Raw genomic sequence first — 20,412 nt, forward strand, 5'->3', positions numbered from 1 at the left:
TGTGACTCTAAAACATATACAGTTTGCAAATGATTTAAATGGTTCAGTTTAATATCAGAGAATGTATACAGTATAAACCTGAAATTCTTACTCTACACAGATATCCACAAAACAAGAAACCCCACAGAACAATAGAAACATCAGAACCCCAAACACCACCTCGCACACACAAGCAGCAGTGGAAACATCTACCCTCCCCCACACACCAGCAGGAGCCCCGACCCCTACCCCCACCCACGACCTTGCAAGCAAAAGCCCCCAAAGAGACCTAGATCTAGAATCCATCAAAAACTACAGTCCATAACCCAGCACTTCAGTATCTCAGACAGGCTCTCCCTCTCCATCGAGGGAGAGACAGGTCGCTCCAGAAACGAGAATGGAGACCAGCAACTCATTGTTCTGCTGTAAGAATCTTCCGCGCCACTTCTCTTCCGAACCCAATGGGTTCAGATTCCCTAGCTGCTAACCACCTCATCCTAATCGTGAAAAGATAAATATAAGATTAGCTTTATTTGTCACATGTATATCGAAGCACCCCAAAATACAGTGAAGTCACTGGCATTCCAGCACCAACATAGCAACCCAACCATTTACTAATCCAAACTTGTTTGAATTTGGAATGTGACAAATGTAAATGTGAAGAACCCGGAGGAAACCCACATACAAACTCCTTACAAACTGCGAATGAGTCCCGATCTTACTGCTGGTGCACTGTAAATCATTACGCTAACCGTTATGCTACCATGCACCTTTCTATCCTTCAAAACTATAATCTTCCATTCCTTCTCCCTCCTGTACTTAACTGACTTCACTTCCAAAACATCTTTGTTATTAACCCAACTCCCCAATGTGATATCAACTTAACATTATATACACTGTCTGAATAAAAGTGTTTCTCCTGAATTCCCCTTTGGACTTTATAGTAATTATACAGTATAATATGCATGTCCCCTTGTTCTAGTCTCATCCAGGAAAAAACATCTGAGCCGATCTCATCCAAAACCTTTATAATCTTAAACCTCTGAAGCAGATCACCCTTGCCATTCCTTTTACTGGAGAAGCAGGCACAACCCGTCCAATTTTTGCTGCCTAGTATTAAAAAAAGTTTTGGTCTCAGTGTTCCTGGGAAGAGGAAACATTTTTATGAGTCTTTAAGTGGAAATTGCTAACAACCATATCATGTACAGCCATAGATAAAGGGAATGAAAGGGTAATGTGTGAGGACTGTTTGATGGCTCTGGGCTTTTACTCACTGGAGTTTAGAAGAATGAAGGGGTATCTTCTTGAATCCTCCCGGATACTGGAAAGCTGAGATAGAGTTGGCATAGGGAGTATGTTTCCCATAGTCTAGACCAGAGAGCACAGCCTCAGAGAAGGACATCCCTTTAGAACAGGGATGAGGAGGAACCTGTTTATCCAGAGGGCAGTGAATCTGTGAAATTCAGTGCTACCGAGGACTGTGGACGCCAAGTCATTGGGTATATTTAAAGCTGAGGTTGATACATTCTTGATCAGTAAGGGTGTCAAAGGCTACAGGGAGAAGGCAAGGGAATGGTGTTGAGAAGGAAAATAAATCAGCCATGACTGAATGGTGGAGCAGATTCAATGAGCCACATGGCCTAATTCTGCTCCTACACTATGTCCTTTGTCTTATGGTCTTATGGTTGAAGATCATACTTAACTCCGAATAGCCCAGAGAAATCTAGAGTTGAGCATCAGGAAGCATGGGCACTTACTTGAGACAGGGAATGGAGTGAGCTGTATGTACTTGTGCAGGGAAGGAACAAACACTCTAGGGGTAACCAGACCCCTGCGGAAGGACAGCCAGGAAGTGGGGTGTGATTGTAAAGCTGCTCTCTAAGCACTGACATTGCTGTTCCTTGATGGTTTGCATTAAGCCCGTGCCTCGTGAGTACCAGAACGGTGAAGGCTTCGGTTACATCATTACCTTTCGAAAGGAGGGAACAAAAGAGTGGAAAAATGCTGAAGTCCTCGGTGCGGAATCCTCCAGATACGTTTACCAGAATAACACCATCGCACCGTATAGCCGGTTCGAGGTGAAGGTGAAGGCGTTCAACAACAAGGGACAGGGTCCATACAGCCAGATCATAGTTGTCTACTCTGCAGAAGAAGGCAAGTCCAGCGACTACCCCCATTACTGAACTGGACCAGTTATTCCATTCCCCTGCACTCTTTCAATTAGTTCCTTTTCACATATTATTGAATTTGCATTTGTCACTCTCTCAGGTGAAGGGGCGGGGGAGATTGGGGATAAAGTGTCTGTTCCTTGAAACTTGCTGGCCAAAAATAAATATTCTCCCCACTGGATTTTATTAAGCTTAGGTCCGCTCATTTATGAATGCCAATGGTCTTGCTCACGGAAATTTTTGAGTAAATCACGACATCTCTGCTCCAAGGAGATCAGCTTCTTCTCGCTTGTGGTTGTTTGTTAAACCTCACTGCATCTTCTACCTACGGCTACTCTAAAGGAGGCCAGTGGGCCCATCACATCCATGCTACCTCCCAATCATATAATCCCATCAGCCCCATTCCATCACACCCCCTTACTGGGCTGCAGTCTTGCAACATACTGTCTCTCCTTTGAGCGTTTTTGACATTAACCTAAACTAAACAATGCTTTTTTTTCAACTGAGATGTAGTTCCCAGAATTAGATACTGGGAAAGGGATCTGGATGCAATTTCTCTTGGGTATCTATGGAAGAGAAATTAATGGATATCAGTAACCCTCCATTTTCTCATCCACCTGCATCTATCAATGAAGGCAGTGAATTTTGGTAATTGCCTAGTTATTCCCTAATCCCCAATGAGTTGCTCCAGTAATCTGCTGCCACCCTGCCACAAATTTCCAGCATGTTTCTTCAGCTCTTATTGAATCTGATTTATTTCTGCTTTGTTTTTCTCCTCCCTGTCTACAGAGCCTAGCGTTGCCCCTTCTGAGGTCAAAGCCATCAGCATCTCGTCCTCCGAAATTGAGGTTAGCTGGAAGCCAGTCGGTCAGGTCACGATGAATGGTATACTGCTGGGCTATGAGGTGAGCTGTCCTTTTGTCTGTCCTCTGCCTAGCTAGGTTCAAAGTTCAAAGCAAAATTTATTATCAAACTACATACATGTGACCATATACTACCATAAGATTGACTTTCTTCCAGCCATTTATAGGAAAATAAAAAAATACAATAAAATTTACAAAAAAAGCGATACATAAAGACTGACAAATGAAGTTTATCTGGCCAGCAAAATCTGACTGGCAAGAAAGGCAAAGTATCCAAGAGGCAGAGTCCTCAAAGGACCTCCTGTTGGCTTCTCTTTCCTCTACAAAACAACATGTCCTGTGAACAAAGTTCTTCCCTTCCCCTAATGTCTCCTTTTTCATCACCAGCACCCAAGTTCATCAGTTTTATTGTGCTTACTACTCTATTATGGATTTGTTGAGTAAGTGCACAAGAAAATTTATCTCGGGGTTGTATATATGGTGACATAGATGTACTTTGATAATAAGTTTACTTTAAACTTTGACCTTTTAAGACAGGAATTAAAGAAAGTAGATTTATTTCAAAGATGTTCATTTTATTGAATAAAACATCTTCAGCAACATGTTTTTAAAAAGTATAGAGTGGGGGGGGGGGTGCAGCATGGTTCAATTCAACAACAATGGTTCAATTCTGCCACTGTCTCTAAGGACTTTGTGCATTTCTCCCATGACCGTAGGGATTTTCTCCAGGTTCACCCAGGTGTTCTGGTTTCTTCCTGCATTTCAAAGATGTACAGTCACATGGGTCTAACTGGGTGGTGCGTGCTCCTTGGGATGGAAGGACCTGCTACCATGCGGTATCTCTAAATAAGTAAATAGGCAAAATGACTGGGAAGAATCGAGCTGAAATTAAATGTGGCTCAATGGATGGCATTCTCAACTCTGAGTTAGATGATTATGGACTGAAGCTGTACAACAAGAGCTGAGCACCTTGTCTGAGCTAATTCTCCCAGCATAGTGCTGATTGTTTGGATAAGAAACTAGACTAAGTTCCCATCTGCTCTCTTAGGTGTAAAATCCCACAGCAATGTCTTGTGGGATCATTCTCTCTGCCTTGGCCAATGGTCTTCAACCAATGTCACCGAACAGAAGCAATCTGGTCATTAACAATTTACTGTCTGTAGGAATTTCCAGAATGAAAACAAGCTACGGTTTCTCTTCTAACAACTGATTTCAATGACTGGAGAATACTTTGGATGTGTGGTCTAAGAGTAAAAATTATTGCTCCTAAAGGTGAAGTAAAGCCAAATTTCACCTAGCTACTGCTGTGGGTATTCAGTGAGATGCAGAGCACAGAAAGGTTGAGACAAATAGCCTACAGACATCCTCTTCACAAGCTCAGGGAAGGTGATGAATGTCTGCCTTTGACACAGAGTTATAGGGAGGACATCTCAACCATACATTTGGTCCCATTGACTTCTATGGAGAGATTAGAATAGCTTTATTTAGAGTCATAGAACACTACAGCAGAAAAACAGGCCCTTTGGCCCATCTAGTCTGTGATGAACCATTGATTTGCCTAGTCCCATCGACCTGTACCCAGACTATAGCTCTCCATACCCCTCCCATCCATGTACTTGTCCAAATTTCTCTTAAGTGTTGAAACTGACCCCACATCCACCACTTGCTCTGGCAGCTCACTCCATACTCTCACCACTCTCTGAGTGAAGACATTTCAAGTCAAGTCGCTTTTATTGTCATTTCAACAATAACTGCTGGTACAGTACGAAACAACGTTCCTCCAGGACCATGTTTCCCTTGAACATTTCACCTTTCACCCTTAACCCATGACCTCCAGTTGCAGTCTCACCCAACCTCAGTGGAAGAAGCCTGCTGACATTTGCCCTATCTATACGACGCATATTTGTCACAGGGACATCAAAACCCACAGTGAAATGGATTGTTTAAACATAGAAACATAGAAAATAGGTGCAGGAGTAGGCCATTCGGCCCTTCGAGCCTGCACCGCCATTCAGTATGATCATGGCTGATCATCCAACTCAGAACCCTGTACCTGCCTTCTCTCCATACCCCCGATCCCTTTAGCCACAAGGGCGATATCTAACTCCCTCTTAAATATAGCCAATGAGCTGGCCTCAACTGTTTCCTGTGGCAGAGAATTCCACAGATTCAGCACTCTCTGTGTGAAGTTTTTCCTCATCTTGGTCCATACAGGCTTGCCCTTTATCCTTTAACTGTGACCGCTCGTTTGCAGCAAGTCAAATCAGCGAGGTTCATGCTGGGCAGCCTGCAAGTGCCGTCATGCCTCTGGCGCCCACACGGCATGCCCGCAACTCACTCGCGTGCATCTGTGGAATACGGCCGGAAACTGGAGCGCGGGAAAGTCAGACAAGCTCCCTGCAGGCAGCAGCAGGAATCGAACCCTGATCAGCGATCACTGTCAAGCAAGGTGCTAACTGTACACTACCATGCCACCCCCTGAAAACGTAGCGAGGTCCCACCGAGACGTAAAGATTGCAGCCAAACACCTATCACCCAATCTACAGAGAGCAAGTTCCCCTCACCCAACCAGAGGTTTGCAGGGATTCTCTTTCAGCTCAGTACTTTCTTGTAATACTGTCCATTTTCATTACCCACCCCCCCCCCACCCTTTCCCTCTTATATCTTTCCATCTCCTCCCAACTCCAAAGATCAGGTATTGGAGAGGGAATGATAAGGAGGAGTCGGCAGATCGAGTGCGGACCCCGGGTCTAGAAACCACAGCCCGGGTCAGTGGCCTGAAACCCAGTACACTGTACCATGTGGAGGTGAGAGCCTACAACAGCGCAGGGAGTGGACCCTCCAGCCGGTCTACCACCGTCGTCACCAGGAAAGCCCGTGAGTATGCCAGACACACCTGAAGTTTGAACTGTTAAAGAGTATAATAGACAAGCTGCAAGGTATTGTTCTTCAAGATAATTGCGAGAGATTGAGTTCAGAGCCGTGAGGTTAGGCTGCAGCTCTATAAAACCCTCCGTTCCAGCTACATCACTACAGGAAGGATGTGGAACTGACTTTGGCAATTCTATAGCTTAGAACTTTTACCAGAATGCTGGCAGGACGAGAGGGCATGAAGATAGGGTGAGCGACCCAGGGCTTTTTTTCTTTGGGCGAAGGACGATGAGAAGAGGCAAAGAACAATTGGATAGCCAGAGACATTTTACCAGGGTGGGAATTGCTAATACTGGGGGGGCGGGAGAGGAGGCATTATTTTAAGGTGATTGGAGGAAAGTATGGGGGGGATATCAGAGGTAAGTTACTTACACAGAGAGTGGTAGGTGCATAGAATGCCCTGCCGGGTGTGATGTCGAGGCAGGTATGTTAGGGGCACTTAAGAAACTCATAAATAGGCACAGATGACAGAAAATGGAGGGCTATGTTGGAGGGAAAGGTTAGATAGATCTTAGAGAGGGTTAACAGTTCAGCACAACATTGTGGGCTGAAGGGCCTGTAATGTTCTATGTTCTATGTTCTAAGCTATAGAATTGCCAAAGTCAGTATGAGAAACACAGCCACGTCCACAGAACATTGAAGGTCTCGCAAAATGGGCTTCTCTTCCAAGGCCACGAGCCTTGTTACCTCAGAGTTGTTTTAGTATTTTTAAGCATATAATGGGGTGAAACTTCTCAACCAATACTATAGTCCCCAGGAGGTGCAGATCACCAGCTCTCTGTTGCCACCTTGTGGGAGCTGGCCAAGTGCATGCAGGAAGCTGTGACCCCGCGTGCCAACTCCCTGCAAGCCTCCCCAGTTTATTTGTAATGCACAAGATGCTCCTGCCCTAAATTTGAAACCTGGGTGTTGTAAACCTATTGCTATCAGTGTTCCCTTGGGAAACGTGGAAAATAAAGATGTGGCTGTGTGGTTGGTCATCACTCAATGCTGACATCATGTTTATGCCACCTCTGCTGGATATTTGTAGTGGCATGGTGGTTTGCATAAACGCTTTACGACACATGACCACCAGCACAGCTTGGACCGTGTTGGTCATCAACACAAACAACGCATTTCACATATGTTTAAATGTTTTGATTTTATGTGACAGCTAAAAAGAAACTAACCTCTTTAAAATTTGAATCTATTGAAAGCTGCCATTATAATCACTGATGAGGACTGACCAGGGTGCTTTCAGTGGGATGTGATGACCTTTGAGAGATTTAAGTTTTCTCTCTGGGGCTGTGGGGAAGCTGAGTTGAGGTGACTTATAGCCAAGGGTCTCAGTCCAAAATGTCGAAGCTCCATTTCCCTCCATACTGCTCAGGTCCTCCGGCATGTTGTGTGTGTGTGTGTGTGTGTGTGTGTGTGTGTGTGTGTGTGTGTGTGTGTGTGTGTGTGTGTGTGTGTGTGTGTGTGTGGTGTGTGTGTGTGTGTGTGTGTGTGCATTGATCCAGATTTCCTGCATCAGCAGACTCTCTTATAACATTTAAGAGACTCTTAGGAACATGCATGAAAGAAAAATGGAGGGATATCTGGGAGGGAAGTGTTAGATTGATCTTGGAGTAGGTTAAAAAGCTCAGCACAACATCCTCTGCCACAGGGCCTGTCCTGTGCTATACTACTTTAAGTTCAGTGTCCCTACACTCCCTTGTTGATGTTTAACTCAGCAGAAGCTCCTGATTGTTTTGAAATTTTTGAGTTATCAGGTCACCTGTTTCAAGAAGTTATGGGTCTCTTCCCTTTACAGCTCCAAACCGGCCACCAAGTAAAATCACTTGGAAGGCACACGGCTCCTGGGTCAAGATTAAATGGGACCACGTCAAGGCCTTTGAGAATGAATCGACTGTGGATGGATACAAGGTGGGCGATTTTGTGTTCCCATTATCCAGGATCAATGGCTATTGCAATCTGATAATGATCACAGAGAACATTCTCACATCAGCCGTGACTGTCTGGCTCCATGTAGCATCCTTTCACAATATACGAAAACAACAGTGATCTGTCAGGTCAGCAGAAAGAGTTACTGGCTGCCGTCTATCGTCACTGCAGGACTTGTATGTGTCCGGGACCAAGAGTCAGGCAGGAAAAGTTGTGGAAACTACCCTCCCTGCAAACTACCTTTTCCAAAAGCTCCCTCCCAGAAAGTGCTGTAGGGCTGTTAAAATAAAATTTCCCACCATTTTAGAAGTTTCTTCCCCCAGGCAGTTAATCTGATCAACCACTCCCACCCCAATCTCCTCTATCTGTCACCTCCATCACTACTGCAATGTAAACCATTTACAGTATTTTCTATAATGCTGTTTACATTGTAAATACTTGCTGGTATTTATATATTAATACACATTTTATTTCATAATCCTACTTTAACCTTTAACATTTTTTGTATATTGTCGAATGGGGTTTTTTGTTGCATACCACGCTCTGACTAACACACCACAGCGTATGCCTAATTCGTGTAACTGGTGAAGAAAGTTGATCCTTGAACTTTGCAAAGTAAGTTTGTTATCGAAGTGCGCATATGTCACCATACACCACCCCAAGATTCATTTTCTTGAAGGCATTCACAATAGAACGAATAAGTACAATAGAATCAATTAACACACTACAAAGAATAACAAACAATGAATGCGTAAAAGCAACAAATTGCAGAAATATAAAAATAATAAATAATAAATAAATAGATTGATAGATTAGATTATGAGAACACTCAGTCCCCTTTTTATTGTCATTTAGAAATGCATACATGCATTAAGAAATGATACAATGTTTCTCCGGAGTGATATCACAGAAAACAGGACAAACCAAAGACTAACACTGACAGAATCACATAATTATAACATTTAGTTACAGCAGTGCAAAGCAATACCATAATTTGATGAAGAACAAACCATGGGCACGGTAAAAAATAGTCTCAAAGTCCCCGAGTCGATCGACTCCCAAGTCCCCGATAGCAGGCGGAGAAACTCCCAGCCATAAACCTCCAGGCACCGTCAACTTGTCCATGCCTTGGAAGCAGCCAACCACAGCCGTCACTGAGTCCGTCCGTCCAAAAATTTGAACCTCCGACCAGCCCCTCTGATACAGCCTCCCAAGAGCCATCCTCTGCCGAGCACCTTCGACCTCGCCCTGGCCGCTGAAACAAGCAAAGCCGAGGATTTCGGGGCCTTCAGCTCCGGAGATTCCGGTTACCACACAGTAGCAGCGGCAGCGAAACGGGCATTTCAGAAGTTTTCCAGATGTTCCTCCGTACTCTCACGTCTGTCTCCATCAAATCGGAATTGTGCACGGTCCCCTACTTGACAGATTACAGACATCACCACCGAAGTGGCTGATAGATAGGTAAATAGATAAGTAAATAGGAAGGTGGGTGGATAGATCAATAGGGATAGATCATGAGACATGAGTTGCAGGATCCTTGAAAGTGACTCCACAGACGATGGAATCAGTTCAGTGTCGAGGTGGGTGAAGTTATCCACGCTGATTCAGGAGCCTGATAGTTGAAGGCCAGTAACTGTTCCTGAAACTGGTGGTGTGAGACCCAAAGTACAGGAGTACTTCCTTCCCAGTGGCAACAGTGAGACGAGAGCATGGCCTGGATGCTGGGGGTCCTTGAAGATGGATGCTGCTTTCTTGAGGCAGCAGAAGAGCAAGACTGGGCCTTCTGGCTCTGTGAGCCTGCTCTACTCTTCTACCATCAGAGAGAATGCATTTAAGGTGAGAGGGGGTGTGATGCACCTTCAATTACTCCAAAAGACTGAAGTAGCGTAAATACTGAAAGGCTTTTATTCACAGTAAAATATGACTTCCAGCATGCTGCGTGTCTGCCCTTGGACTGAGGGGGAGGAGCAAGGTGAAATCACCTTTATTCAGGGGTCTGTGTGAGGAGCCACAGGGGCAGTCAGCAGAGGGCGTGTCCAGACGGTTAACCCAGTTACAACATATATATATGGTTTACCACAGGGTGATTTCAAAGGGGATGTGAGGGGCAAGTTTTTAACACAAAGTGTCTCCTGGACCCTGCTGCCGGTGTGGTGCTAGAGGCAGATACATTAGGGACTTTTAAGAGACATTTAGGCAGGCATATGAATGTGAGGAAAATGAAGAAAATAGATATTGTGTAGGCAGGAGGGCTTATTTTAGTTGACCATTTGATTATTAATTTAATTGGTTTGGGACCATGTGTTCTTGTGCTGTACTGTCTTCTGTTTCTACGTTATATCATGATCAAAGCTGATCTTCTACCTCAGCGCTCTTACCCTGCACATACCCTTTCATTCCCTTATTATGGTGTCAAAGCAATTAGTTCTGCTACCTCACAACACAGGGGGACCTGGGTTCAGTCTTGGCCTCAGGTGCACTCTCACTGGAGTTTATCCATTCTCTCTGTGACCATGTGGCTTTCCTCCTGGTGCCCCAGTCCCTAAAGATGCTTTGGTCAGTTAATTGCCTTCTGCAAATTAATGTAGGGGCATGGTCTAAAGGACCAGAGAGGAGCTGATGGGACTGAGAACATTGGGAGGGTGCAGGGGAATGGGGAATGGCACAGGGGCTTATGGAATCACTCTACTGGAAACCAGAATAGACCTAAAGTGCTGAATATCCTCCTTCTGGGCCATAATAAGTAAGGAAGGATATCCAGGAGAATATGGATGAATTAAATGGCTTGGCCTCCACAACTCTCTGGAATAGAGAATTCTGAAAATTCATCTACCTCTGAATGAGTCAGTAACAACATTGAAAAACAATTGAATATATAGGTAGAATCTGGGAAGGATCGTGAACATCTCGACATTTTTTTTTAGGGTGGCATGGTAGTGTAACTCAATGCTTTATACTACCAGCAACCCAGGTTCAATTCCCACCGCTGCCCGTAACCGTGTGGGCTTCCTCCGGGTGTTCCAATTCGCTGCCACAGTCCGAAAACTTACTGGTTGGTAGGTTAGTTGGTCATTGTGAGTTGTCCCATGATTAGGTAGGATTAAATCATGGGATTGCTGGGTGGTGCAGCTCGAAGGGCTAGGAGGGCCTATTTTGTGCTGTATCTCAATACATAAATAATATTCAAAATCTTTAAAATAATCTGTGTAACCTAATTTCATTTTTCTGTTGACCTTTTTGGGGATTCCACTTAATATCAAAAATCCAACTGCACAATTCAAAACACCGAAAGTTCCTGGCTAATAACTAGCCCACCAAACAACCCAAGAAATAAGTAACCTTTTGCAGAGCATTCTGGGTAGTTGCAGGTGGTGCCACGGTAAATGTGACCGATCCTTGGTTTAAAGGGGTCAGCCAGTCAGACCAAGATGAGGAGAAATATATTTGTTAAGAGGTTACAAAACTGGAATTCACTCCTCTAAAAGCCTTGGACTCTCAGTGAACGTTCTAGAGTAAGATCAATAGATACTTCTTCAGCCAACACAACAGAATCTGTTGGCTAACCAACAGAAACAATGGCGGTATCCATTATTAAGGACTCCTGGGAGCTACCATGACATGCGCTCTTCTTATTCCTACTTGAACTTGAAAACCCAGACTCAGCATTTTAGGAATAATGTCTTCCCCTCCACCATCATATTTCTGAATGGTCCATGAACCCATGAACTCTACCCCACTATACCTCTCCTGCACTGTTTATATATTTTTATTATAAGTTACATTAATTTTTTATGTCTTGCAATGTACTACAACTATCAAACAACAGATTTCATGACATATGTCAAAGATATTAAACCTGATCTGGTCCTGGTTCCCAGAACATAAAACGTCACAGCCAGTCATTGAACGTTTCATCATTTTGTACATCAGTTAAGTTACCTCTCATCCTCCTTCGCTTGAGGAAGAAAATCCTGAGCTCACACAAGCTAGGCTCATAAGAGATACTCTCCTGGTAAATCAAGGATTAAGGGGATGGTGCAGGAAAATAATGATGAGCTGAAAGACCTCCAGGATCTCACTGAATTGAGAAACAGATACATGGATTCAGCGGCCCGATGATTTCAAGAGATTTTCTAATAGCAGCCATTTGTTGCTTTAGGTGCTGTACAAGCCTGAAGACGAGTCATCCATCAAAGTCACAGAAACCAGCAAAAACTCTGTGCAGCTGCCATTCTCTGAGGATCTGAGCTACCTGGTGGTGATCCGAGCATCAGGGGAGGGAGGGGATGGAGCAGCTGCGAAAATCAGGATATCTAAAGGCTCAGGTGAGTGGAACATTGGGAAGAATCTGGAGTCAGTGGGAGTGGACATGGGCATTCCGGCATTGAGGTTCGAGCCCAATTATAAGGAGTGCCTTTTCCCCAGCTCTCCTGTCACTTCCAGTCTTAAACTGAAGTGGGCTTAGGCAGAGGCAATTCACTCACTACTTGTCTGGTAGCTCCCATGTCGGTAGACTTCCCAAGAAATATGAGAAACTTTGTACTGTATTGTGGAGGTCGTACCTAGGTTTGCAATTAAAGCACATGATAGAGTGACGCAGTCTCACAACTCGCGCAACTTGAGTTCTATCTTGACCTTGGATTCTGGCAATGTAGTAGTTTCCCTTTGATCACATGGATTTCCTTCAGATGATCCGGTTTCTTCCCACATCCCAAGAAAATGTGCCAGCTGGTGGGTTAATTGGCCACAGAGTGGTAGAATCTTGGGGGAGCCGATGAGAAAGTTGGAAGAACAAAATAAGTTAGGGTAGGTTTAGTGTACAAGTGGTAGTGGTGAGCATTGGTTTAATGGGCCAAATGGCCTGTTTCTGTGTCTATCTCTGTAAATAACTCATAATAGACTTGAAATTGAAATTGGTTTTGTTATTATCGCATATACTGAGATACAGTGAAAAACTTCTCTTGCATACTGTTGATACAGATCAGATCGTTACGCAGTGCATTGAGGCAGAACAAGGGAAGACAGTTAAAGGATGCAGAATAAAGGGCAACATGCATAGAGAAAGTGCAGTGCAGGTAGACAATAAGCTGCAAGATCATAACAGGACAGATAGTGAGGACACGAATCCGTCCTTTCAGCTTTGGTGATTGCAGAAGCAATATTACTTTGACAAACACGAGAAATTCTGTAGATGCTGGCCTGAGAACAACACAGGCCAGGTGGCAACTATGGAAAAGAGTAAATAGTCGACATTTCGGGCAGGGGACTCGTTAGGACTGAGTCGTCCTTCATTTTGTGAATATTACTTTGAGCTTGATGCCTAATTGATTTCAATTAATGAATAAGTCCTTGCTGTTCATTGTCAATATATGGAATACATACATTCTGTGACTACTTTATCATGTGCCTCCTGTACCTAATAAAATAGCCACTGAGTGTATGTTTGTGGTCTTTTGCTATTGTAGCCCATTTACTTCAAGATTTTATGTGTTGTGTGTTCAGAGATGCTCTTCTACACACCACTGTTGTGACACGTGGTTATTTAAGCTACCCTCACCTTTCTGTCAGCTTGAACCAGTCTGGCCATTCTCCTCTGACCTCTCTCCTTAACAAGGCATTTTCGCCCACAGAACTGCTGCTCACTGGCTGTTTTGTTTTTTTTCTTTGTCACACCGTTCTCTGTAAACTCTAGAGACTGTTGTGTGTGAAAACCCGGGAGATCTGCAGTTCCTGAGATACTCAAACCACCCAGTCTGACACCAACAATCAAAGTCACTTAGATCACATTTCTTCCCCATTCTGATGTTTTCTCTGAACAACAACTGACCATTTTGACCATGTCTGCATGTTTTTATACATTGCGTTGCTACCATATGACTGGCAATTAGATATTTGAATTAATGAACTGGTGTACAGGCGGACCAAAAAAAGTGGCCACAGACTGTATACATAAATTAAAACTAAGCCATTTAGCCCATCTGGTTCAAAATACTGTTCAGGTCTATACCAGCTACTTCCTCTTTCTCTTGTGTCATGGACCCTCAGTTAATGGGAAGGGTCCATGGCATAAAAATGTTGGGAACCCCTGCTTTACATTTAATTTCCCCAGTCTAACTATTCTATTGAGCCCATGTGATCCTTTTGTAACTAACTCACATTCTAACAAGAATCAAAGTCAAGTTTATTGTCTTGTTCACCAGTACATGTATGCCCAAGGGTAGCAAAAAACTTTCTTGCACCAGTACCAGAGGTACATAGCATCAGATACAAAAAGTTCGCAAGAAAAAAATGGATGAGCAACATAAATATATCATTGTAGGAACAGGATGGCATCTCTTATCTTGAATGGACAGATTTGCTTCATTGGGAGTAATTGGGGGCTGGAAAAAGGAGTTACATTGAAACAAACGGGAGATAATCTGAGGGGGAGAGGCAAGGTGGAGTCTGCACATTTTGGAGTTGGTGCAGCATTACGGGCTTCTGTACCCTATTGATTGGAAATAGATTCCTTCTTCAGCCCTTTACCTTTTCCACCTATCACCTCCCAGCTTCTTACTTCATTCTCCTTCCCCCACCCACTTGGGTCTTCGTATATCACCTTCTAGTTTATACTCATCCCCCCTCCTCCCCATCCCCCATCTTCTTTTTCTGTCTTCGTCCTCATTCCTTTCCAGTCCTGATGAAGGGTCGCGGCCCAAAACGCCAACTGGCTGTTCCTTTCCATAGGTGCTGCCTGTCTTGCTGAGTTCCTCCAGCATTTTGGGTGTGTTGCTCTGGATTTCTAGCATCTGCAGAATTTCTGGTGTTTAAAGTATAAACTGAGTCCACTTGAAGAGGAGATTACACTTTGGCCATGATCACAGGGGTTCAGAGAACTCTCATTGGACTCCTCGGAGAAGTGGTTCTGACCAATGTTGGACTAAAAGAATAGAAACATCCTTGTCAGGGCCAGGGTGTTCCTCAGCCTGGTTCTCCTCACCTTCTCCCCTTCCCCTGGGCCTCAATGAAGTGTTTGTTTCTGTGCCTGCTGCACTCAGGGGGCTCTCCTAAAATCAGATTACTCTCACAGGGAACATCTGAGAGGCTCCAGACTGGTCGGAATACTATTACCTCATGCCTTGCCGCCAACAAGTAACGTCTGCTTGAGTTCTCATCTGCTTGTAAACAAATTTGACACGTTTTATTGTGCCTCCGCTTAACTGGTGATGTCAGATGTTTGTGATAAACAGTATGTTTAAGATGAAGTAAGCTGTCTTTCCCTTGTGCCTGAACACGCTGTCAGCTCAAATATAAACTCCCCTGAATGGCAGAAAGGAGAGGCTATAATGAGGGGAATAGTTTAACCTCCATACCCTGCTGACTCATTAGATTCTAATACGATTAGACATAGGAGGAAAATCAGTCCATTTGCCCCACTGAATCTGCTCTGCCATTCCATCATGACTGATTTATTATCCCTCTCAACCTCATTCTCCTGCCCTCTCCCCGTAACCTTTGCCTCCCTTTTATCCACCTTCAATATACCCAATGACTCCGCAGTGGACTGTGGCAAAGAATTCCAAAGATTTGCCATCCTCTGTCTAAAGAAATTCCTCTTCATCTCATTTCTAAAGGGACGTACATCTATTCTGAGGCTGTGTCCTCTGGTCCTATAGGAAACATCCTCTCCTTGTCCATTTTATCTAAACTTTTCAATATTTGGTAGTACAGAATACCTGCAGGAACATAAGGAGGATTGTCTTTAGATATTCACTTAAGTATTATTTGCCATATCCGATTACAGTCACAGAGTCATGGAAAAGTACAGCACCGAAACAGGCCCTTTGGCCCATCTAGTCCATGCTGAACCATTTAGACTGCCTAATCCCATCAATTTGCACACGGACCACAGCCATTCATACCCCTCTATCCATGTACTATGTAAATTCCTTTTAAATGTTAAAATCGAGCTCACATGCTTGGTCCACACTCTGAGTGAAGTAGTTCCCCCTCATGTTCCCCTTAAACCTTACACCTTTTTCTCTTAACCCATGACCTCTCGCTGTAGTCCCATCTAATCTCAGTGGGAAAAGACTGCTTGCATTTGCCCTATCTGTACCCCCTCATAATTCTGCAGAGTCACAAGGGATTATTCAGGTGCTGGAAATCTTCAGCAACACATGCAAAATGCTGGTGGAACTCAACAGGTCAGGCAGAATACATGGGTGGTGGGGAACGGAAATAAACTGTCGATGTTTCAGGCCAAGACCTTTCAGCAGGAATGGAAAGGAAAGAGGCAGAGTCCAAAATAAGAAGGTGGTGGGGTGGAAGGAGGAGAAGTACAAGCTGGCACTAGATGAGACCAGGTGAAAGGGAAGATGGGTGGGGGAGGAGGGGGAGATGACGTGAGAAACTGGGAGGAGATAGGTAGAAGAGGTGAAGGTCTCAAGAGGAAGAAATCTGACAGGAAAGGACAGTGAACCATGGAATAAAGGAATGAAAATTACTGAAATAACTTTGATATCAATATTAATTCAATTATCTGCAATATCACTTTAAAATCTGAGAGATAGATATGGATGGGCAGACTGATAATAACAAACAAGAAGTTGAAAGAACTCAATGGGTCAGGCAGTATCTGTAGAAGGAAATAGCCCCTCGCCATTCTGGGTTGAGACCCTTTGCCAAAGCTGAAAAATAAAAGGGAGAGAACCAGAATAGAAAGGTGAAGGGAAGGAGTTGGGACAAGAGCTCGCAAGCACTAGGTGGACCCAGGTGAGGAGGGGTGATAGACGGATGAATGGAATGATATTTCCTAATCAGGCCAGATATAAAGGGAGGGATATGAGTAGAGAAAATCAGTGGGAGGAGTGTGCGGAGAGGGTGGGGAAGGTGAAGCAGATATTGTGATAGGGTCCAGTTGGATCAGAAGGGGAGTGAAAAAAGGGGAAAAGGGGCAGAGGTAGAGCAGTTACCCAATATTTGTGAACTTGATGTTCATACCACCAGGTTCACCTGGGTATGGTCAGAATCTGCCATGGAACTTTAGGACTGGACATCAGTCCACTGTCCAGGCCCACCTGGGAGCTGAAGATGGTGTTAAACAGTGTACATTGTTCCTGTGCATTTCCTTCATTTCTTACAACAGAGAAGGAGGCCATTCAGTCCAAAAGATCCATACTAGCTCTCAGTGCAATCAATTCCACGCCTCCAATTATTTCCCAGTAACCCCTCCGCCCTCACATATCCATCAATCCACACTGATCTCTCCTGAAACACAGCTTCATTAGGGGGTCAACTAATCCACCAACCAGCACATCTTTGGAACGTAGGAGGAAACAGGAGCATTGGGGTCAAGGAGACAATGTACAAGCTCTGCACAGATAGCACCAGAGGTCAGGAACCAAACCCAGTTCACTGGAGGTGTGAGGCAGCAACATGTACCTCTATATCACCCTGTTGTAGCAAAGTTCAGAAGGTTGACAATAAACACACAGGTGGCATAGACTATTTGAGATTCAGATTCAGAATTATTTATCACTTGTACATCAAAACATGCTTCGTTTGCATTAACAACCAACACAACCTAACAATGTGCTAGGGGCTGCCCGCAAGTGTTGTCACACATTCCAACACCAATGTACATGCCTAAAATGCTCAACTCAAGCAACAAAACATCAACAGGAAAGGAAGTTCCTTTCCTACACTCACGGATAATCCTCCAACTCTAGAACAAACCTCCGAGACTCCAGTCTTCAGGCTTCAGACAGCATGCTTCGACTTCCAGACATCTGTACTCAGGGCAATTGGGACAGACTCCTTTCTGCATGACTCTGTGACTCCTGCTCGATGGCGCCATGAATTAACCACATCAGGGTTTAAATGCTAATTGGGAATTGGCCGTACCAATTTCCTCTCTAACCAAGATTGAAAAATCATAGTGTCATAGAAAAGTACAGCATAGAGACAGGCCCTTCTGCCCATCTGGTCTGTGCTGAACCATTTAAGCTTCCTATTGCCATTAACCTGCACTGGGACCATACTCTCCCTACCCCTCCCATCCATTACCTATCCAATTATCTCTCAAATGTTGAAATCGAGCCTGCATGCACCACTTGCGCTGACAGCTGGTTCCACACTCTCATGACCCTCTGAGTGAAGAAGTGTCCCCTCATGTCCCCCTTAAATATTTCACCCTTAAGCACCAGGATTACTTCCTTCACCAGAGATTTATCAGAGGAATTCCCTCCCTCGACTACATGTATATATGTATCTGCTGTCATTTACTGTTACCCAAATTCGCTGCTCCCTCACATCAGATGAGAATCCAGATAATTCAGAATTGGACTACAACACTAGTAAAGTTTTTCCTTGATTTGTTATTGTCACGTGTTTTGCATTGAAAAACAGTTTTGCATGTCATCAGTACAGATCATTACATCACGTCAAGAGAGAACAAGCCAAGAGCATTGACAGAAAGCAGAATGAAGTGTTACAGTTGCAGAGGAAGTGTAGTGCAGACAGACGATAAGCTGCAAGGCCACGATGAGGTAGACAGTGAGGTCACGGGTCATCTGATCATGAAAGGATAGAAACCCTCCTTGAGACTGGTGGTATGTTATTTCAGGTTTTTGGACCTTCTGCTCAATGGGAGGGGAGAGAAGAGAGAAGGTCTGGGGTGGAAAGGATCTTTGATTACCTGGGCTGCTTTACCAATGCAGTGAGAAATGTAAATGGATCTCCAATTCCCTGATATAATCATATATACGGCACATCTTATTCAACACTCAGGCCCTCTCACTTTGCTGACATCTCTTCTGCATTTAAACACAGAGGCTTCTACACAAACTGTGGAACCGTAGAGGAAAGCTCAATTAACAATTACTGACCAGTGCTATTGTATATGAGGTGATATCGGTCAACAGTCTTCAATGTGTGAACATTTGCATGTCATTTTTTGGACAAGTTTTTAAAGGATCTCATCATTCTTAACCTGCAGGTACCAGCATGATGGTGAATGACTCAGGGGTGCAAGTCCTCCACAACGTTCTCTTCACTGCCATACTAACACTTATTACTATTGGCTGCCTGGAACTCTGACTGCAACCACTCACCTGAATCGTTGCTGCACGCCATTTTCCAATGAAGGATGAGTCATCCAACACCAAACTGTTTATAGTATTAAAAAATGTGACATTTGTCTTACAATTTTAGGTAGAAACTTTCATACATTTGTTGAATGGGGGTAAGAAACATAAAAATTTTGTAAAAAAAAAATGGGAAACATCAACAATAAGATTTCATAATCTGTTTGATTTGGAGGTTGTAACCTGGGGGAGTTAAATTGGACAATAATATACCAGAGACTGAGCTGTATAGAACAATCTTTCCTTTTATATGCAAAGTGTTGTACATTTGTAGATACAATGCCTAATCCAGACAGGAGATTTTGGCTACATGGTTTCCAAGGTCCAAGAAGGTATTGTGATGTACCAGCTTCTCTGTGGAACTTGTCCCTTTTGCACAGTTTCACCTCTCACATCTTTTGGTTCTGGCTCTTGGATCTTGAAAGTTCCTGAATTTCTCTTCCTAATCACTTGAACAAGGAACCTACCCAAATGACAATTCCTTCCGAATTACCCTGACCCCTCCCAACCTCAGAACCACTGTCACATGAGCTTTCCTGCTCGACCCAATGTGATGCTTCCTATGGTTGTCATGGTGATCCTCAGTGGAAGACATGCATGGGTGAACAGATTAAGCTGGGTTTGGTCTCTAACGGAGTGTTTTCTGTGAGTTGGTCCACGCTTACTGTTTGATGAGGTCTCTGTGATCCTCATCAGGATTAACAGTCCGAGTGTGCACAAAGTTAGATGAGGTTTACCATTTTTGACTGAGGCAGCTGATGGGAGTTAAGGTGCAGATCATCCCATGATCTAAATTAACAGGGGAAACCTGTGGGGCTGAATGGCCTACACCTGCTCCCAGTTATCATAAAGCCTGACTCAAAAATTTGAGAGGGAGAGGTCACGGAACTCAGGATATTAATTAATCAAATACCCTTAGAAGCCATCTACAGTTCAAGGAAATTGTGATCATTACCTGTTCAGCCCTTTCTGTGAAGACAAGCAATGTTGCAAGTTTCTAAGTAAATTTAAGTTCACTTAAAAAAAAAGAGAAAAAAACAAGCATGTATAGTTTGCAAACAACAGGAATTCTGCAGATGCTGGAAATTCAAGCAACACACATCAAAGTTGCTGGTGAACGCAGCAGGCCAGGCAGCATCTATAGGAAGTCCTGACGAAGGGTCTCGGCCTGAAACGTCGACTGCGCCTCTTCCTATAGATGCTGCCTGGCCTGCTGCGTTCACCAGCAACTTTGATGTGTGTTGCATGTATAGTTTGCAGCTGAGCAATCCAAGTGCAGGACAAGAGACCGCAACTCATTGAACACTCAGCCATAATGTAAAAGAACAATGCAGATTTGACCTTGATAGCCAATCACATCATGAAGAGACGTACCGTCATTGCAGACTATGTGGTTGCCAGGATCGTGGCGTCATCTGATAC

At 44.0% G+C, this 20,412-nt stretch overlaps 1 protein-coding gene across 1 annotated transcript in view; it reads left to right on the forward strand.

Moving 5' to 3' along the window:
- Positions 1 to 20,096, forward strand: part of cntn2 (contactin 2) — a 241,671-nt gene extending 221,575 nt beyond the window's left edge. Inside the window, exons 18-23 of the mRNA XM_063065365.1 lie at positions 1,899 to 2,133; positions 2,937 to 3,052; positions 5,701 to 5,887; positions 7,734 to 7,846; positions 12,024 to 12,189; positions 18,843 to 20,096. Of these exons, the coding sequence (XP_062921435.1) occupies positions 1,899 to 2,133; positions 2,937 to 3,052; positions 5,701 to 5,887; positions 7,734 to 7,846; positions 12,024 to 12,189; positions 18,843 to 18,943 (918 nt within the window). The 3' untranslated portion in view covers positions 18,944 to 20,096. The remainder of the gene's footprint in view (positions 1 to 1,898; positions 2,134 to 2,936; positions 3,053 to 5,700; positions 5,888 to 7,733; positions 7,847 to 12,023; positions 12,190 to 18,842) is intronic.
- Positions 20,097 to 20,412: the final 316 nt, after the last annotated feature.

Source organism: Mobula hypostoma, chromosome 13 (assembly GCF_963921235.1).
Source record: "Mobula hypostoma chromosome 13, sMobHyp1.1, whole genome shotgun sequence".
NCBI classification, from domain to species: domain Eukaryota; kingdom Metazoa; phylum Chordata; class Chondrichthyes; order Myliobatiformes; family Myliobatidae; genus Mobula; species Mobula hypostoma.